At 45.9% G+C, this 18,850-nt stretch overlaps 1 protein-coding gene across 7 annotated transcripts in view; it reads left to right on the top strand.

Annotated features, from left to right (window-relative positions):
• The window catches only part of PTPRC (protein tyrosine phosphatase receptor type C), an 846,024-nt gene that overhangs the window by 442,620 nt on the left and 384,554 nt on the right, over window positions 1–18,850 (top strand). For all 7 annotated transcript variants that reach the window (XM_069641238.1, XM_069641237.1, XM_069641234.1 and 4 more), the window contains one exon: window positions 3,631–3,783. In XM_069641238.1, the coding sequence (XP_069497339.1) occupies window positions 3,631–3,783 (153 nt within the window). The remainder of the gene's footprint in view (window positions 1–3,630; window positions 3,784–18,850) is intronic.

Here is an 18,850-nt window from a genome sequence, read left to right as displayed (position 1 = left end):
GATGTCACACGACTCTACTCTGCTCATGTTCTGGTGCTCTGTGAAGAGATAGTCTATTCTCGTCCTAGTGCCATGAACTGCAGAGTAGAAGGTGTATCCCTTTCCGGTCGGATGTAGCTCCCTCCATATGTCCACCAACCCGTGGTCCCACATCAGGTCCCAGAATTTCCCCTGTGGTCGTCTCCCTCTGCTGCCTAGCGGAACGGTCTCTCCAATATGGTCCAGCTCCCGGTTCACCCACGTGTTAAAATCTCCACCCAGGAGTAGAAGCCCTTCAGCTGTGGCCATTTCCTCTGCCATTGCTTCTTGAATGAATTCAATCTGGCCCAAGTTGGGGCAGTATATGACTGCTAGGGTGACTCTGGAGTTATGCAGATTACCCGATACCACCATGGATCTCCCGTCCTCCCTTCCCCACCTGGTTACCTCAGTGAGCCTCTGGTTCCCTTGTAGTGTGATGCTGACTCCGCCTCTTTTTGTGTGGATGGATGCCCGAAGGTCTGACCACCTACAATCCCGGGATGGTCCTCTCCTCCCCCTTCACTGTTCTAGTTTCTTATACAAAGAGGACATCTAATTTGGCGTTCTTCATTTCCCTCCCTAAGAGGGAGCGCTTTGCTGGGGAGTTTAGCCCCTTAACGTTGAGAGAGCCTATCCTAAGTGTCTCGACCTGGCCCCTTCGCTTCATTGTCTGCCATTGGTTCTTTGCCTTGTGTGTATCGGCTTCCCGGTCCTGTGAGGGCCGCTCCGTTCCCATATGTAGTTGGATCGATACTGATCCCGAGAATCCCTACCCCCTACTCCCTCACCCCCTCCCTCCTCCCACCCCTATGTGTGACGCCTGCCAACCGGCAAGCCACCAGGGTGAATACATGTCCATCCACCGCAATTCCCTTGGAGAGCTCTGTGTCCCCGGCCGGGGTTGCTTGACTCGAGCCCTTGCATTCCCTGTTAGCGAGTCTTGATCCACCTAGTCATCTCCAGCATCCAACGTGGGGGTGTTTGGTTTTTGAATTTTCTTCTGCCCTTTGTCGTCTTCTTTGTAGACCAAGGGCCCTCTGGTTCTCTCCTGGTGTCTGGTGTTGCCTGTATGCCCACCTCGTTTCCCTCCTCTGGGATGTCTCCCTTTAGCACCTGCAGCACATGTGAGGCTTCTTTGCCGCTAATCACTCTATAGTCCACGCCAGCACATTCGAAGGATAGGGCGAATGGGAAGGACCACCTATATCTTATGTCCTGGCTAGTGAGCCACTGGGTGAGCGGACGACAATCTCTTCTGCGGGTGAGGGTGGAGATGTCTTGGTAGATCCTGATTGTATCTCCTTCAAAGATGAAGCTCTCCAGCCTTTTTGCCTTCTCCAGAACTTCCATTTTCTCTATGTAGCGGAGGAAACGCACAACAATGGACCTTGGGCCTCCCCCTCTGCCACCTCCCCCTCAATGTCCTCTTTCCAGCTGGACTTCCTTACCCCCCCTCTAATGTGAAGACTTAGTTTATAAGGCCTTGAACTTTCCTTCCCACGTCGGCCGCTGCCTCCCCTCTTTGCTGAGTCACTCCCATAATGCGCAGATTATTAATCGCGTTCCCTGTTTTCTAAATCATCCATCTTCAGGATTATATTCTCCTCTCTCATTTCTAAGTCTGTTAGCCTCGCCTCATACTTCATGTCCTGGAGAATGTCCTTGAGGTTGTCCTTCGTTAGTGCTGTGGAGGGGGGGTCGCTACCTGTAGGCATGGTGGCTCTGTGAACCTCACTCGGGGCCGTATGCGACTGCCAAAAGTGTTGGAGGGAGATGATTGCACTAGTGGTTGGGGTCCGCTCGAGGGTTTTGCCTCCTTGTTGCACCTTGGCGTGGGGGCACTATATGGGCACACCTGGTCCAGTCCCGATATTCAACTTGGTGGCCCCGGTCCCTCTTTGTCACCGGGAAATCGTGTTCTCGGGTGGGGGACACCGGCGTTAGTCCGGGACTCCTTAGGGGTCACAGTACTTTGGGCCGGGGCCCGTTTCTCAGGGTGAGCCTCTGCTGCTAGGTCAGAGGGAGGCCAGCGGGCTTTCAGGGGATGAGGTCGACTTGTCCCACTTTCTATGAGGGGCGTATCACTCAGGCATGGCCCCAGAGGGCTCCAGTGGGGTTGGGGGGGTAGGTCCTCGCCACTATATCCTCTCCGTGCAGCTCCCCCCCGCAATCTCCTCACCTCTTCCTGGCTCCCACCGGGGCCCGGCGTGCGTCCATCAGGCCCGCAGGGTCTGCACACTAGGCCTGAGCTCCTCCTCTGTAGGCCCTGCTAAGTGCGGGATTCCGTTCGGGTGTCCGTGTTCAGGAGGTGAATCGGCGGGCTCCCGTCACTAACCCAATGGGTGGCTCATGGGGGCCTGCGGGGGTCCCCCTCGATTCACCCGCTCCGGGTTGTCTCTCGGTGGTGGGGGCCCGGGTTGGGCCCTTCTCTCCCCTCGGGCCCGTGCAGCGCCCAGTATCGGTGGGGATCGTGCAGCGGCACCTTCAGCTCGGGGCTATGTGCAATGGGGGGCCACCCCCAGCCCTCGATCTCCGGTCCTGTTCTGTGGGTGCGGTGGGTGGAGTCACGACACCTCGGGCCCCGTTGCGGTCCTCTCAGGGACCAGTGGCACTGTGGGGTGAGCTGTCTCAGAGGGCCCGGCTGCGCAATGAGCTCCGAAGCGGTTGTCCTCCTGGCGATGCTTCTCTGGGGTCCCAGTCCAGGTCTAGGCTGTGCTGGGTCTCTGGATGCGTTCAATCAGCTGGGCGACCCCCGTGGGGCTCGGGTCCTCGCCGGCGCCACTCGAAACTCCTGGCCGGTGACTGGAATGGCACACTAGGCACTGCGGTGCTGGAGGAGCGCGAGTCTTACGTGTCCATCATGCTCCGTGCCCCCTGGTGCTCTCCTTCTTGTAATATTTAATCCGTTTCCTGAGGTAAGGCCTTATTCAAGGGAGTAAAGATAGTCTTCCAAGCAAGTGCCCATGATATGCCACTGTGCATTGGACTTAAATGCCATTTAGCAGCATGTCTTATTTGGCCGCATGTTGATGTGCCATAGTCTGAAAAATAAATCCTTCTTTGCTTCTGATTAAAATACATCAACAGTTGACATACTGCTTGAAATAAAACCAGTGATTATGCAGCATTTCCTGCCGAATGCATTCTGCGTCTGAGTTGTTACTATTTTCCAATGTAATGCTACTCATTGTATCAACCTCTGACGGATGAAGGCATAAGTTGGCCCTGCTGGAATTTGAAGTTGCAATGTGCAGACTGGCTCCCGATCTGCTACCCACTCTGGTCATACTTAGTTAAGTCTGGGGCAGTCGATTCCTGTCCATAAAACATGGCTTGTCCTTCGGGCCTAGTCCTCGCTCTTCTCCATTTACTTTTGGAATCGATTGTTTACTAAAAAAAAAAAAATCATTTTTTTTTATAATCGAAGATCTTCTTTTCTATTAATTCACTCATCAGGATTGATGTAATGGCATTTCTCAACACACCAATGCACTGATTGGCCATCTGCACTAGCTTGGAAGGCTTTAGGCAGCATTTAATGTGCCATTCTAAAATGAGCTCTTGTGAGTCCATCCAAAACAGCTAACGTGTGGCCTTTTATTATTACAGGGGGTGGACAAAACATGTCAATCTCTTCTGAAGTTCCAGAAGCAAGAGTTGAAGGATTATCTCCAAACACCTCTTACTCCTGTACTGCAACGGTATCTCATTCTAATGAAATAATTCGGACCAAGACACAGTCTGTATTAACCGATTTTGGGGGTGAGTATCAAACTTGCTGCCTTCTGAGAACAGTTTCTTTTATGTTTATTGAAGGCAAATTGTACAAAATAATGAGTATACTTCGCTGTGCTTTGGCTTGACATATGTGGCATAGAAAGAAGATGAATGAGAATGGAGGATTGTGCGACAAAGAAAACGATATCTTGGTGTTGCACATTTAAATGTGCAAGAGAATTGAAGAAAGTCATGGTAAACTGTGGCTTCTTTTACTCAAGTTCCCTACCTCTGAATGCCAACCACGCAGATCTGGTACTGTTGGCCTCCTTTTGCCTCTGGTAGCTGATGTTATGGATTACCCCTCCCATCATCCCTCACTATTGAATATATAGGCTGCGGCTGAGGGGAGTTGTTGGCCAAACATCTGGATTGACTACACCCATACTAAAAAAACAAGTAAAAGCATTTTTCCATCCATGAGAAGAGAATAATTGAGAAGAACATCGGCTAGTCACATTGCCTCCATTGAGGTATCATAATTAATGTTATAACTGGTCAGTTTAGATGTCTGTAATGGAACCTCATCACAAGGAAGTGTCCTTGAACATATCTGTCGCCTGAAAGTGTGTCTTTTAGAATTAGCACCTGGGGCAGCAACCAATCCAGTTGCTCGGAATGGGAATGAAACTATCGATCTAAATCTGCCTTCCAAGCAACCGGACAGCTGCTTCCCCTGCCTGGCCATCTTCCCTCCCTACCTCCCTCCCTCCCTCCACCCACCCGCCTTTCCCTTCTTCTTTTAGCCTCCCACTTACCTCCTCCCATTGTCCACGCTGGCCACCATGGAAATGGAAGAGGGGCTCCGTATTGCGCTCTGTCTTCCAGCACCTTGGCAGTCATCTTTCTAAAGTATTTTGTTTGAATGAACAGGATGCCCTAACGCAACACGTACAGAGATAAAAAAAAATACAATGCTCTCAGCACCCCAGGTGACCGGATTGGCAACCCCGGTTGCTAATAGCATTCATACCCTCTCCAGTCTCACAGTTCGGGTGTTATCGTCCCAGGGCCCCTCCTTAGAAGTCCTTGATATGCTCGGGCCTTTAACTAAAGCACCAGGCCAATAAAACCCAATCCGGCTTGTGGCTTGTGGGTTGTGGTATGAAGGCTTAAATATTAAATGAGTGAAGAGGTTTTGACAAAAAAAGTCACATCAGCTCTAAAATTAGATATTGAAACATATTTTCTCTGGGATGAGGTAGATTATGTACCCATTATTAACACACTGGACCTATCACTGTCTATATAAATGATCTGCATATACCCATGGAAAAAGAGAGGATGAGAAATTCCAGCTGTTTTGAACAACAGCCTGTCAATTGAGTTGTACGGTTCTCGAAAGGCTATTGGCGATTAACACAGTGCTTCTGTTTCAATGCATCGTCAGATACACCTGATGAAAGAACTCGTAGCATAAGCATCACACATCCTTCAGCTCCTGAACTGTGACAAGTGAAGGGGGGGATTGAGGCTCATTACGAGTTTTCAAGCATACGGTAAAAGTGGTAATTCCGGTTACCAGCACTTTTTCCGTTCTGGCGAACTATGAGTTGGCGGCAACAGTGTCAGAAATACTGGTGCCTGTAATGCTGGTGTCGGAAATGGTATTACCAGCATTACTTTGCCCGTATTAGCGTTCAGTAGGCGTTGATGCCAGTAATACTGCCAGTCGCTATTACCATTTCTGACGGGGGTTGTGAATCGTAATATGGCAGTAATTCAGCTGGTCACCGCACTGGTATTACCACCAAACTTGTAATGAACCCAATTGACTCATTGCTTATTGGTCTAGCAACCTGTATCCTTCTTTTCAGACAGGTTTTCGTTGTGAGTATCTGGGACATAGACACACTAGGCATTCAGTACAGTGTTCCATAAAGCCATTGTAGAAACTCTGAACGAATTTCCATGCATTGGGTAATTGACTGTAATCTTACTACACTCAGTACATTTTCCCCAGATCTAATAATGGTATGGAGCAAAAGGTGCAGTGATTAAATAACCTTTTATTTCCAGATTATTGAAAACTATGTAATAAGTGAAAATCTAGCCATTCAGATACTCTTATCTGGGTGTTTGATGGCTGTGTGGATGGTGACATTTTTTGCGAGGACATTTGACTATTTTCCATGCTTTTTTCTATTGTGGAGAACCAGAAGAAGGAAGGAGTCAGAATTAAGTACATCACTTCAAGGGTGTTTATTTAACTTAAAAGAATAACGCCTGTCTGACCCAATTGCTAAGAGGGATTTCCCTTCCTATCAACTAAACTAAGGGTGCTCGTCTTTAGTCAAAACATGAAAACCTATTAATTACCTGGCCCTACCCTTTTAAGGAAACAAAAACTAAATATGGGCCAAAGTATATGCCCTCTACTCAGGCTTCTTTATATCAGGATGTCTCAGGATTTCTTCCTGAGTTTGTGTCACAATGCCAATGTTAGTTTTCACAGTTTATCAAAGAAAAATCCCTTCGTATTTCTCTGGGCTCTTCAAGGAAACAGTTAACTCTTTAAAGAAGCCAAATGTGTCAAGTTCTATAAATGGAGATATGATTCCCTTAATCCATCTCCACCAGTTGGGTAATTTGCTTTCTTGTTCTTATTGTATACAAAGGGTGTCTCCCTGTTCCCCTTGTTTCTCCTCTTGGCTTGGCTGACTTAACCCTCCAGGTTCTCTTTCACTTATTGTTTGCAATGTTAAACTTCTCTTGGCAGGGATTTCTAGATACCGTTGGCTTAGCTCTTAGGGATGTCTCTTGAGCCTCTGCCGAAGTTTGATGCTAGTCCTGATTCTAGTGCTTCCATAATCCACTAGGTTATTCTGTCTCTGAGGGCTAAACAGACCGCACATGGTTTTACTCCATTCCCTCTTTTTTGCCCTTAAGGTTTCGTTTGGCTCACCTTCCTCCTCCCTGGGCAACCTAGCACCTTTACTGCCTTCTGGTGTGCTTCAGGGTTGTGGCGTCTCTAAGGTGATGTTGTCGTTCCTTTCTCTCCTCCGTCAAGTAAGCGTTTGGCTTGCTTATTCTGCCTGCTTCAGTGCTTTCTTTGTTTCTCGCACAGGAACCGAAGATTCATTCCTCTTTCGCTCTCTAATATTAGTTCTTGTTCAAGGGCCCCAGGCCCACCACACCTGCAGCATAGCCATGCCACCAGGGACTATGTGGTTTCTCCAGTCCTCACCTCTATGATAATTAACTTCTCAATGCCGGCCTCCCAACGCCTCTCTTCCACGTCTTGGTCTTCCCACAACACAGGGGACCTGTTTCTTCTCATCATTTGTTGTGTTTCGGGGATGTTCAGCATTACCTTGAGCCAAAGGTACGGAATGGAAGCAATGTCAGTATGATTTGATTTCTATCGATGGATATAACGTCAGTCTCTTCTACTCCCATATAGGCAGCCACAGTATTTCTTATAGGGAGTTCCCAATGAGAATGGGAGTCCTTGTACCCTCGAGGGGAGTCACTATTAGTGAGGTCCCGCTGACCAAAACCCCTAGGGAGGGTTTTGGTTAGCAGGCTCACCTCTCTAGCCTCAAAGTGGGTAGCTCCTTTCTGGGGACACTATTCACAATATTCTTAGATTGTTGTTGACTCCTAGTTTATTAATTTGTCAGTGTTTGTTCTGTATGCTTGCCTCTCTAAGAGCCAGGCCAGGGCTGAGTGGGATTAATGCCTGTCAGTTTCATGGCATTGTTGCCACAGCTTGAGGTTGTGATCTTGCGGGAAGCAGTACGTCTGGCATGGGTAGTTGCTGCAAGAAGGTTCCCTGATTTTGCCAATTTCTTCGGGATTGTGCACTCACTGAGTTTTTCATTTTTGTGTTTTTGCCACTTTACCTGAAACAATGTCCTCCCTACTCTGACAAACTCACATAGACGTTTGAGATGTTCTGTGTTACCACAGTTCATTGGAATACCCACTAACCATTTTATTGGCAAATGTCATTGCATGGGTGAACAATTCCTGGATAGTCTGCCATGAAGATCCTGTTAACACAAGGGAAGTTACCTATTGTACTTAAGCCTGCAAGGTTTAGGCTGCCATATACTGAATCCATTCCTGTCAGTCTTAAAATCTGCTGCATTAAAACAACTTCACTTAATAGAAAGTTGACCAGGAAAGAGGCTTGCCACAATGGCCACATTCTCACAATCTTCGAGTACATAGGATATTGGTTGTGCTTTCTTCTTGGCATTTGATTTGATTTGATTGAATATTTTGGCACTCGCATCTCATCACTTGCACCAACAAAAAATTGCTTCCAATTCTCAAAGGATATCTGAACTTGCACATCAGATGCCATTTCCTACCCGCTTTGCTCATTTGCACAAATAAGGGTGCATTTCTGTGCATTTCAATGCACATCCCAAATGTGATGCGCAATGAAATGAAAAGAAATGTGGAATGCTGGAAACAGGGTTCAGGGGGGTGCACAAATCATGACCCGGATCATTTGTGACACTGTCAGGCATTATTCTTTAATTTTGACAGCTATTGTTTAAACTGTAGCATACATTTCCATTTCTACCCCCCAAACAGTGATGTTTATTTTTGCTTGCATTACACAGTGATGGATCCTACTGCAAAATACGGTACGATGTCCTTTCATCGCCTGCCTGTTCATCCCCAGGCTTTTTACCGTGCACATTCCTTCGAATGTGCTCATCGAATTTTTTTGGAGGCGTTGGGAAAGGGCAGATAAGGGTTTGGGTTGGTGGGCAATAGCAAAAAATGTGTGGGAGGGGGTTTCGGGGGTACCCCCCAAAAAAAACAGTGAGCACATTCGATGGAATGTGTGTGGGAGAGGGTTTCGGGGGGTACCCCCCCAAAAATGATGAGCACATTCGATGTAATGTGCACGTTAAAAAGCCTGGGGATGAACAGGCAGGCGATGAAATGACATGGAACCCAAAATACACTCCCAGCACCCTCTTCGGTGATGAGAGCCAGTCACATAATGTATTCAAGGGGGCTGGCCAGTGTATCTTTTGCATTACCACACAGCCCCCAAGAAATGTGCAGATCACCTGATATAAATGGGTGACCTGCATATTTCTAAAATTAAATGAGTGCTTCCTGTGTGCTCTTTTCATTTGCGTTGCATTTTGAGAATCTGGCTACATTTCTCCAGATGTCGACAAAAGTGCAAGAACCCAGAAATGAACCTATATAATTGTGAAGCAAATCCTCAAAGTGCAGGAACATGAATTTAGAAAGCTCTGACCACACTTCAAAATGTGCATGTGATGTGGTTTGACGTTAAAAGATGAACGCAGTAGATTCAGGAAACATGAAGTAGCACAATCTTCTGTATGATGGTAGTATGATGGCTGGAGGAACATTTGAGCCATTGTGATAAAAGATTCGGGTCATAATATACAAGGTATGAATGACATTTTTTGATAGATCGAAAACAGGGGAGATTTGCCAGGATCATGGAGATATTGTCTATCTTGGCCATTGCCAATGGCAGTCTGGCATCAGCATTATGAATGTGCCAATGCCAGCAAATTAGATAAGAAGACCAAGATGGACACTGTTACATTAACCCAACCTTGATGCCAACATAGCTTATTATTGTAAGATAGGGTTGAAGGGTGTAAGGTAGAATTCCCCTAAATAGATTAAAACAGATTTTAGGGGACGTTCCATGGTTCACATAGTGGGTGGATAGTCATTGGTCAAGGATACTAGGCCTTTTCCCACATGCATTTGAATGGGCCAGTTGCCAAAATAACCACAAAAGTGAATTACTTTTTACCATTGGGTTTTGAAAAATAAACTCCCAGCCAAGGGGAACACATATCGATCCAAAAGGCCCTAACAATGCCCCTTTGTAGGTTAGGAGATACCCTAACTCACAAAGAACAACTATGTGAAGGGTCAGGAATGAAAGTTGGACACAATTCAGACATGGTTTTGGCTAAAGACGTTTATTGATAAAATAAAAAGGGTTGGTAAAATGCCTTGCTTTCCCTGCGCTAGAGGTGTTTCCCTACCTAAACTCAAAACTAAGGCTCTGTCAGTGGCAGAATGTTCAAAACAAAACTGTCCTGTGTCCAAAGTAATATTCTAACCCGCACATTCTAAGGAAATAAATGTTAAGGTGAAAAGGATAATGGGGGTCATTACAAGTTTGCCAGTCCAGAAACAACAGTACCGTTAAGCTTGCCGGTGCCGTTGTTTCCAGACCGACAAACTACGAGTTCTGCGAGCGGGTCCCTTTCAGCCCACACGGTCTGACATGACGGGCGGAACAGCACCTGCTCGCAGACCTCGATAGGTGAACAGGCACCATTCATGAATGGTGCCGATGCATCCGTCCTCCCCATTCCCATTGAGTCCAATGGGACTCAAATGGGAATGGGGAGTAATATTTTGCAGCACCCGGCAATGGGAAATTACCGGGACCGCCGTGGCTGTAATGCCCTGGTAAGTCCCCATTGCTCGATGCCAGAAAAAAAATGACTCCGCCCGCAGCCGTGCCAGTATTTACTGGCACAGCTACCACCAGAGTCATAATGAGGCCCAATGTCTTTGGCCTTCAGTGTTTCAAAAGTGTTCAAAAAGGAACAAATAACTCGAACATAATGTCTCCCAAGGATGTGGCTCCTTAATCCAGTTGGGTCTCCCTTTCCCTTGGATTCTTCTTCAACATTTCTTGACAATAACAGTTCTTGTCTTACTTCTTGATTTATACCAAAGTTATATATGTTTATCTTTGGCCTTTGGGTTGTTCGGATTCCTAGTTTACTCTCCTGTCAGGGTTTCTCTTTTTCCCTATTTGCACACACTTGTGATTACCTAGTATACTCTTCTACCAGGGCGTCTTGTTTTCACACACTTGCAATTGCCTGATATACTCTCCTGCCAGGACTTCTAGTAGTTGCCTATCTCTGCAACTCCAACTTTGAGAGTTCACTGGTTTAGCCCTTTTGGCTATTTCCTTTAGTCCTAGTATGTTGCCTCATTAGTGTTTTGTTCACACTTCCAATCATTCACCCCTTATGCATTATGGCTTAATTTGCATTGTCTGATAACACTTTCCTTCTGAGGAAAATATGGCATTAACTTCTTACTTTCAACTTTAAATAAATAACGATTTTCTCTCTTTATCCCAATTGGTTTGTTCAGATTTTAACATACGGAGTGTTCAGCAATACGCCCCAGTGTTCCCTTCATGCCAGTGTGAACTCTTTGTGGAGTTTCCCGTTCTGTTTGCAGCCTGCCGATGACCGCCGCTGAATTCTCTCTCCTTCGTGCTGTTTAGTGTTCGACTTCCTGGCTTCCCATACTTTGGCTGGGCTTCTCCACTCCTCGGAGGCCTAGTACATTCCTTCTTGCTTCTTTCCACCGGCGAATGCCCAGGATCCTTGTACCTGCTTCTGGCATTTGTGCATGGAATATTTTCTGTGAACAATTCTTCAGCCCAAAATAAGAGCTGGTTGGCTCCAACTTCCTCTTCTTGGCCCTCCGTTAATGCAAGGAGCTGCAGCCCGATGTCACCAGCAGTCTGCCGACCCGGGCACAGGTGCATGCTCCCAACAACTAGAATGTTGCCTGTGATCAAGACCTCCTCTGCTCTGCATTACTCCACTCCTCTTCCTCGTCGCATTGTTATGGTGTTTCTGGGAATCGTAGATCCTCTTGACTAACTTGCATGAAGGCATTGGAGGAATTGCTTTAACATGGGCTGTGTGTCAGTAACTGTTTGAAGGTTGGTTTGGAGGTTTGATTGAGAGAAATACAGCACTCTCCTGTGAGGGAGCGGGGGAGGAATAACAGGCCATTACAATGTTATATATGGGAGATTCATTCTGCAAAGGCAAAGGGGGATACCATGTCTCATCCTCTGATATGACCACTCCCTCCCAGAGGTTGTCTCCCCCGATGTGTTCCTCCCTGCTATAGTTGGCCCCAGGGTCAGGATCAGGTAGCGGATGCCATCTCCTGGCTACGTAAGGAGAGGTCACCACCAGAAAGGGAGTAATGATGTAATTGGAGTCATTACAACTCTCACTTGTGAAGCGAGGCAGCCAACCCCTTCATGTGACTGGTAGCCCAAGTTCAGATAAGACGTAAGAACCAACAGTGTCAAATGTGGTAGATAACTCTGACAGCATTACATCACTGACATTGCTGTTTTCTTCCATCTAGAGCAGATAATGGACTAGAGCCAACACTGATTCCTTTGCTTTAACGGGATGGACATACACATTCCCAGGGTTAAATGCAGCATTATCTTAAATAGACTTCTGGACATGGTGGCTGACTAGTTTTGCATCAGTCTGGTTGGTTGTGGAAGGATGGCAATAGGGTGATCTCCAGAACTATGGCAACACTGCTCATTTTAACTCTGTTTGAACCTGACCAGACATAAAGAGGTGTTAATTCCTTTTTGTTATGAGAATAACAGTGGTTTTGACATCCTTTGCCAAATGGATACTTCTAGATGTGTACCCAGTCCCCTACAGTAATATAATTGCCTGTTACTCATTACCCTCTTCTTGATCACACTCCACTATTTTAATATATATGTGTAGCTATTAGCACACATACCTGGCTTTTCTTCCTACCCCAGTGTTCATCATACTTCATGAAACAATCTATACATTCATTTAATCCATACATTCCCACTGCTCACTTTTGTTATGTCTTAATGACAGGAGACATGGTAACAGAATGCATTTCATGTCTACTTGGTTGGTTTTATTTGTGTGTTGCGGCATCTGCAAAGCATATACCAATATGTGAAAGCAAATACAGGAAACACATGTGGTAATTATAAAATCACTACATGTCCTTTGAAAACATCAAGCGCCTGACCACATCCCAAGGCATGGAGGGGACTCGTTGACTCATGAAAGCCGGCCTACTATGACCTTGCTTCCAGAGCCTTGAAACCACATGGAGGTGGTTAATTGGAGGAATTGCAGAGCCCCGCTTCCACACTATTTACTCCTCACTAAAACTGTTGGTTGTCCTATCCGAGGAATATCTGGACTATAGCAAGGTGTTTTTGCCCTACTACAAAGACCCATGTGCCAGCTTTATAAAATGTTCAGAAGGGAGGGTCCAATCCCTAGTATTAACTCTGTAATGAAAGTTACCCAGGCACAAGTGCAATAAAATAGAATCCAGCATATAAATAGTACTTCCAGGCATGTGGCCCTATAAGCCAGTGGGCCCCCAATGACAGTTCATACACAGAGATAAGGGTCCCGAGAGAAAAATGCTGTAGTGCCGCAAGACCCAGTATGCCAGAAGGGAACTTTACAGAGAACATTTAAAATACCCCTCTTCCCCCACCTCCACACCTAAGACGAGGAAAGAAGACTTTGCAAAGTCTGAATCAATTCCAGTGGATCATGCCATTTGTCAGTGGGGATCCATTGGACATTCCTCAAACTATAAAGAAAGATCTACAGTGTAGATACCACCAGCATTACCAGAGCCTGCAAGGCCATCTGAGGAACTATGAGCAGCCAGAATGAGGCCAAGTGAGGAAGGGATGTCCACCTGGAATAATGATGAAGGCCAAGGTTTTGAACACTTGGGATGCCACAGCCCTTCAACAGCTGTGGATATTCATAGCATTTGGACGCAGAACATATCGGGATGCTTCACACAAAATATGTCAGTAGGAATCCAGAAGAGAGCCACAGACGATTGGTATTTAACGGAAGTTGTTCGTATAAGGCCAGAGACAGACAAATTGAATGGAGAAGAAGCCAACCAGGAACCAAGGAGCACCTCACACAGCAAGCACTTTTCCTAGATGATTCATTGCATTACGACCCTCGGTCCTCACTGGCTCAACATCATCAACTCCTGTCTCTATTATGGCACTATGCCCTCTGCACTCAAAACTGGCAAATATCACCCCTACTCAACTCTTGACCCCACACTACCGGAAAATGTCCACCCATCGCTATCCTGCCAATACCATATCAGAATCATAAAATGCTTCGTCACTACCCAACTGCAACAACACATTGCAACAATGACCCAACCTCTTCCAATCTGTCTTTCAACCTGAAGACAGCACAAACATCGCTACACGTCGCGTCCTCAATGACTTCCACTGACAAAAGACACACTGTACTACTCGTAATCCTTGACCTCTCTGCAAACCTTTGACACCCACGACCACACCACTGTACTCCACATCCAAGCCCTCAGGATGAAACACTCAGGCACCGCCCTCTATTGGCTAACCTCCTTCCATACTGACAGGACACACTATGTCTCTAAGCCCCATTTTTTATCCAACCCCATACCAGTCAAGTAGGGTCTATGCAAGTCTGCTCCCTATTTCCACTCCTCTTCAACCTATACATTTAATTCCTTGCTGAGACCCTTAACAAACATAATGCCCATTTCCACAAATATGCAGATGACATGCACATATATACTTCAACATCTCCTAGCCCTCACAACTCCACAACCTCAAAGTCTGCCTCCCAATCACCACCTGGCTGGCCACCCACTTCCTAAAGTTCAACCCTTACAAAACAGAACATCTTTTCATCTGCCCCCCTAGACAAAAACCTGAACTCATCCCCTGGATCAAACAATTAACCATGGACAACCCACACATCTCTATTCACACCTGTCAAATGACCTTCACACACCACATAGCTGCGGTCACCAAAATATGGAACCTAAAACTGCACCTCCTACGAATGATAAGACACATCCTTCCTCTGATGATGGCTGCACCACAGTCCAACCATTGGTTCTCTCAAAGTTGGAATATGGCAAAGCTCTCCTCACTGGATTCCCCAACAGCACCATTGCCCCCTGCAAGACATACAAAACACATTAGCCAGACTCATCCTCCACCTACCCAAACATTCTCAGATCACCTCCGCTCTAGCCCACCTCCAGTGGCTCCCTGTACCACAGAGAATTGCCTTCAAAGGTTTCTGCATTGTTTTTAAAGCCATCCACCGCTAAACACCATCTTGCCTTCACAAAAAACTCAAACCCAGCACCCCCACAAACACCAGAAAAGCAAGACCAAATCTCCTACACATTCCACTCTGCAAACTAACATGCACACACGAACAAGAATTTACCCATATGGCACACGGGTCCTGGAAAACCGTACTGCTTCACATCCACACTTCACCCGCCATCACTACTTTCAGAAAGAGCCTCACAACATACACGTTTCCCCACAAATAAACCTGCCCCTGCACCTCCTCTGCTACCATTTGTCTATCATATCTACAGTTCCACGTGCTGCATTTTCAACCTTTGAGCATTGTAAGGTGCTCTGAGACTCTCTGGGTTGTGCCAGTGCTGAACACAAATGTGAACAAATAGGCATTGTAGCCAGACCCCAGGGAAGCTGAGATGAAGCAAGGACCAAATTAGACCAACAGTTAGCAGATCTGAAGGAACTAAAGGTACTGGAAAGGCTTGTAAACCTGACAAATCATTTGGTCCAGAGAGTGCTTAGAAATATGAGGCTTTTAAAGCTTGCAGCACCGTTAAAGCCTAAAACCGCTGGAGGGGTAAGCTGGCCACTAAATCCCTGGACAGCGAGTTTGCCTGCCACTACATCCCCAGACAGTATGCTGGGCACTAAATCCCTGGATGCAGATCTGGGGACTATATCCCTGAAGAGTGGGATGTACATGATGTGCCTGAACCGCGAGCTGGGCACTACATTCCTGAGCTGTGAGCTAGGCACCACGTTCATTTGAGCAGGGAGACAGTGTGCACCTGGATGGATTCCAAATGGTGAACTGGTGGTTATATCCCCGTGACTGAGATTATAGCAAAGCAGCAGATTTGCTGTTATACTGAGAGACTGTACTAAGGTAGGGATCTTGCGGGAGACCAGTATGCCCTATTTGAGAGATTACCCAACACTTTATATTTCTACACACCCTTTCGCCTAGCCCATTCCAGGATAGGAACATTGTGTTCAATTCTGTATAAACCCACAATTCCCATAGCTGTTCATCTCAACCACATCATGGCAGCAGTTAAAATGCTTGAAACAGTACGTTTGTTTCAGGTGTTTTGTTCGTCTGCCACAATGCCTCCTTTAAGACGGAAAGAATGCATAGCAAGAGCTAACATTTAATGTTGATATTTGTTATGACAGAATTCAATTTGTTGGGGAATTCCTGTGCTACTTTGTAGGGCTCCTAAACCTTTTGGTGTTTCCCCCTCTAGTTTTTGGGTCACTAAATAATTTTTGGTAGCCGGACAAAATTCTTCTAAATTCCCTTTTCCATTGAAACCCTTTTTCTTTACCTGAGGTACATGGTCCTGGGTCACCCATGGGCTCCCAGTCCCATGGGTGCCTCTCAAGCACCCTATATTTGCTCTTTCGACTTCTGATCACCCTACAATGGCTTTTGGGAGTTGGCTGGTGGCAGATGTAATTTAGTTTGGGTTCACCAGGAATGCAAGACATGTTACTGCATTGGTAGCATAATGTACCATTTTGGTAGCTGTTAGAGTACCAATGTATAAAGGTCCTGATTTAGGCCATTTTGTATTTTAGAGTGTTCAGGGCAATCGCAAGGTAAGCTTAAAATGGAAAATGGTAGTCATGACCACGTGGGTTATTTGTGAGCAAACAGGTCAGCCTCTATATTTAGTCTAAGTGTTGTAGAATAGTGCAGATTCTGAGGCACTTACTCTAACTTCCTGTGGGGTGGTATGGGGTGAGTGTCAGTCTGCAGGTTACTAATCAAAAAACACCATGCCTGTAACTACTGTAGTGCACTGCTCCAGATGGTGAACATGGAAGAGTTTGCACAAGATCTTTAAGTGGAAGAAATACACAGTGACAACAGATTTTACCAGTGCAACCCATAGTTGTTGATCCACTGGGATTGGAGAAGCTGGGAACCTATGGACAAGTACCAGAAAGAATTGTCCCAAATGAGAGCCGTACCCCTGACCATGAGGAACTGCATTTAGCTTGATATCAAGTTCAGTCGATTTGTAGTCATCCAACTGTTTACGGCCAGCAGACACTACTTAATGGATGAGGCAGACGAGCCAGTGCCTACCTTAAAACCAACAAGCATCTGCATATCCTAGGTAAAACTGGAGGCCAAACAATTGAATAAGACAGGCCAGTGAGTTTGTCTCAGGAGGATAGCTCAGGGGCAACATGCTCGCCTTTGAAGCAAGACGACCTGGAGCAACACCTGTTCGATCCCCCGGTGCGCGCTTAGAAACCTCTCAGTACTAAGCGCATTATAAATAACCAATTATAATAATTCCAATATTTTAAAAAAAGTTGAAAATAAAAAGTCAAGTATAGAGGGGAAAACAAAATGCCCTGTGAACCCCCAGAGCAATGGCGTCTGAGGAAAACGGGGCAATTAAAACTGAGTATGTGCAGCCTATTAGGAAGGATTTAACCTACTGAACGTCTGAGCCCTAAATTGAAACTGGAAACGTAGATTGTGTTGGAGAATGTTGTAAATACATGACAAATAGAAAAGGATGAGAACACCCTGCACCTGGTGGGGTAGGTTAAACAGAATGAAAATAGCTCATGTATTGTCATGACTGGGGAACTCACCTTGTGTTATATCACTTCACCCGGCTATCCCCTTGCATGTATCGGGCATTGTTCCACCATCCTTTAATGAATAATTTAGTCATATCTTTGAAACTACTACTTGTTTTCTAAAATGCAATGACTATGAAATGTAGAATCTATGTTATTCTATACACTTAGCACATAGGTTTCCAAGTATAATATTTCAGTCCAAGGGAGGAGAGAAGGTGCAGAAAAGAACATCCCTGAGCTCCTCTTGAATGTGTTTGACAATGAGACATTCAAGCACCATGTGAGGAAATACTATATTTGACCAAATGACTACCACTTTGCATATTTTGGCTATTTATCCCTAACCAGCTTAACCGGCATTACAAACACCTTATGTATGGACAAGACGATAGGTTGTGACAGATGACGAAGCAGACATAGGTCCATTCCATAGATTCACCCATACCTTACCTAACCATGAGGACCCACACATACCCTCACACTAAAATATACATGTTAATTTCTTCCTAAATTCCCCTCGTGTACTGTGGTTTCATCCCTACAAATTACAAGACGGGTAAACGGATATATGCATACACGTGGGGTGTCTGTAGGGTAGGAAAGGGTATGGGAGAAGATTTGTAAGGGGTGTGTGAAAATCCGCCCTGTGAAATCTGACACATAGTAACATATGTGTGAGCTTGCAATCAGATAGAACTACTTCCTCTACCCCTGTTAACTATAAACACATAAACTTGGTGGGGAGAGGAGAGAGATCACATTCTGTAATCGTGGACCGCATCGGAGTGCATCTCCAACAAGTATTCAGCTTTTTGAATAGCATAAGAAATTGCAAATGTGGAACCAACATACCTTTGTCCAACCCATGCAAGTCAATTAATACAGGTATTCATCTGTTTTAAAACACTAAAAAAGGACAAGATATGCCATGCTTCCTCTCAGACTATCTGGGTCAGATCCAATTTACAGGTTATTGGAGGATTGATTGATTGATTGATATTTTATTTGTATCGCGCTAGTACACAAGTGTTTCAGAGTGCGACAAGGCAAGGGAGGGAAACAGGAGAGAACAAAACAGCGATCTTACTAGGCCCAGTGACATTGAGAACGTGCAAGTGCATGGGAGAGGGGGAGGGGAAAAGTGCATGGAAGGAGGGAGAAGTGGAAAGTGCAAAGCAGAGGAGAACAGATAAATAACAAAAAATAAATAATAAAGGCAACAAACAGTGGTAATGCAGCCAGAAATTTGCAAGTGCTAGATTTAAGGCAGCAGACAGGGTAGGTCTGATAAGTGCATCAAGAAAAAGGGGTGGGCTGTATGGGTACAGATACAGACCCCAGTGCAAGGGGTGGCCCGGAGGCAGTGCGGGAGGGTGGCAGAGTGAGCAGGTGCCTGGGCCCAAAGGACAGAGGATGGCCAGGTGCACAGTGACAAGTGAGAACAGATCAGCAGGGGAGAGGGGGAGCGAAGGCAGAAGAAAAGAGGAAGGT

The sequence above is a fragment of the Ambystoma mexicanum genome, chromosome 1q (genome assembly GCF_040938575.1).
Source record: "Ambystoma mexicanum isolate Mex_15411 chromosome 1q, UKY_AmexF1_1, whole genome shotgun sequence".
Taxonomy (NCBI): Eukaryota; Metazoa; Chordata; class Amphibia; order Caudata; family Ambystomatidae; genus Ambystoma; species Ambystoma mexicanum.
This window is presented reverse-complemented; position numbering and strand designations above follow the sequence as displayed.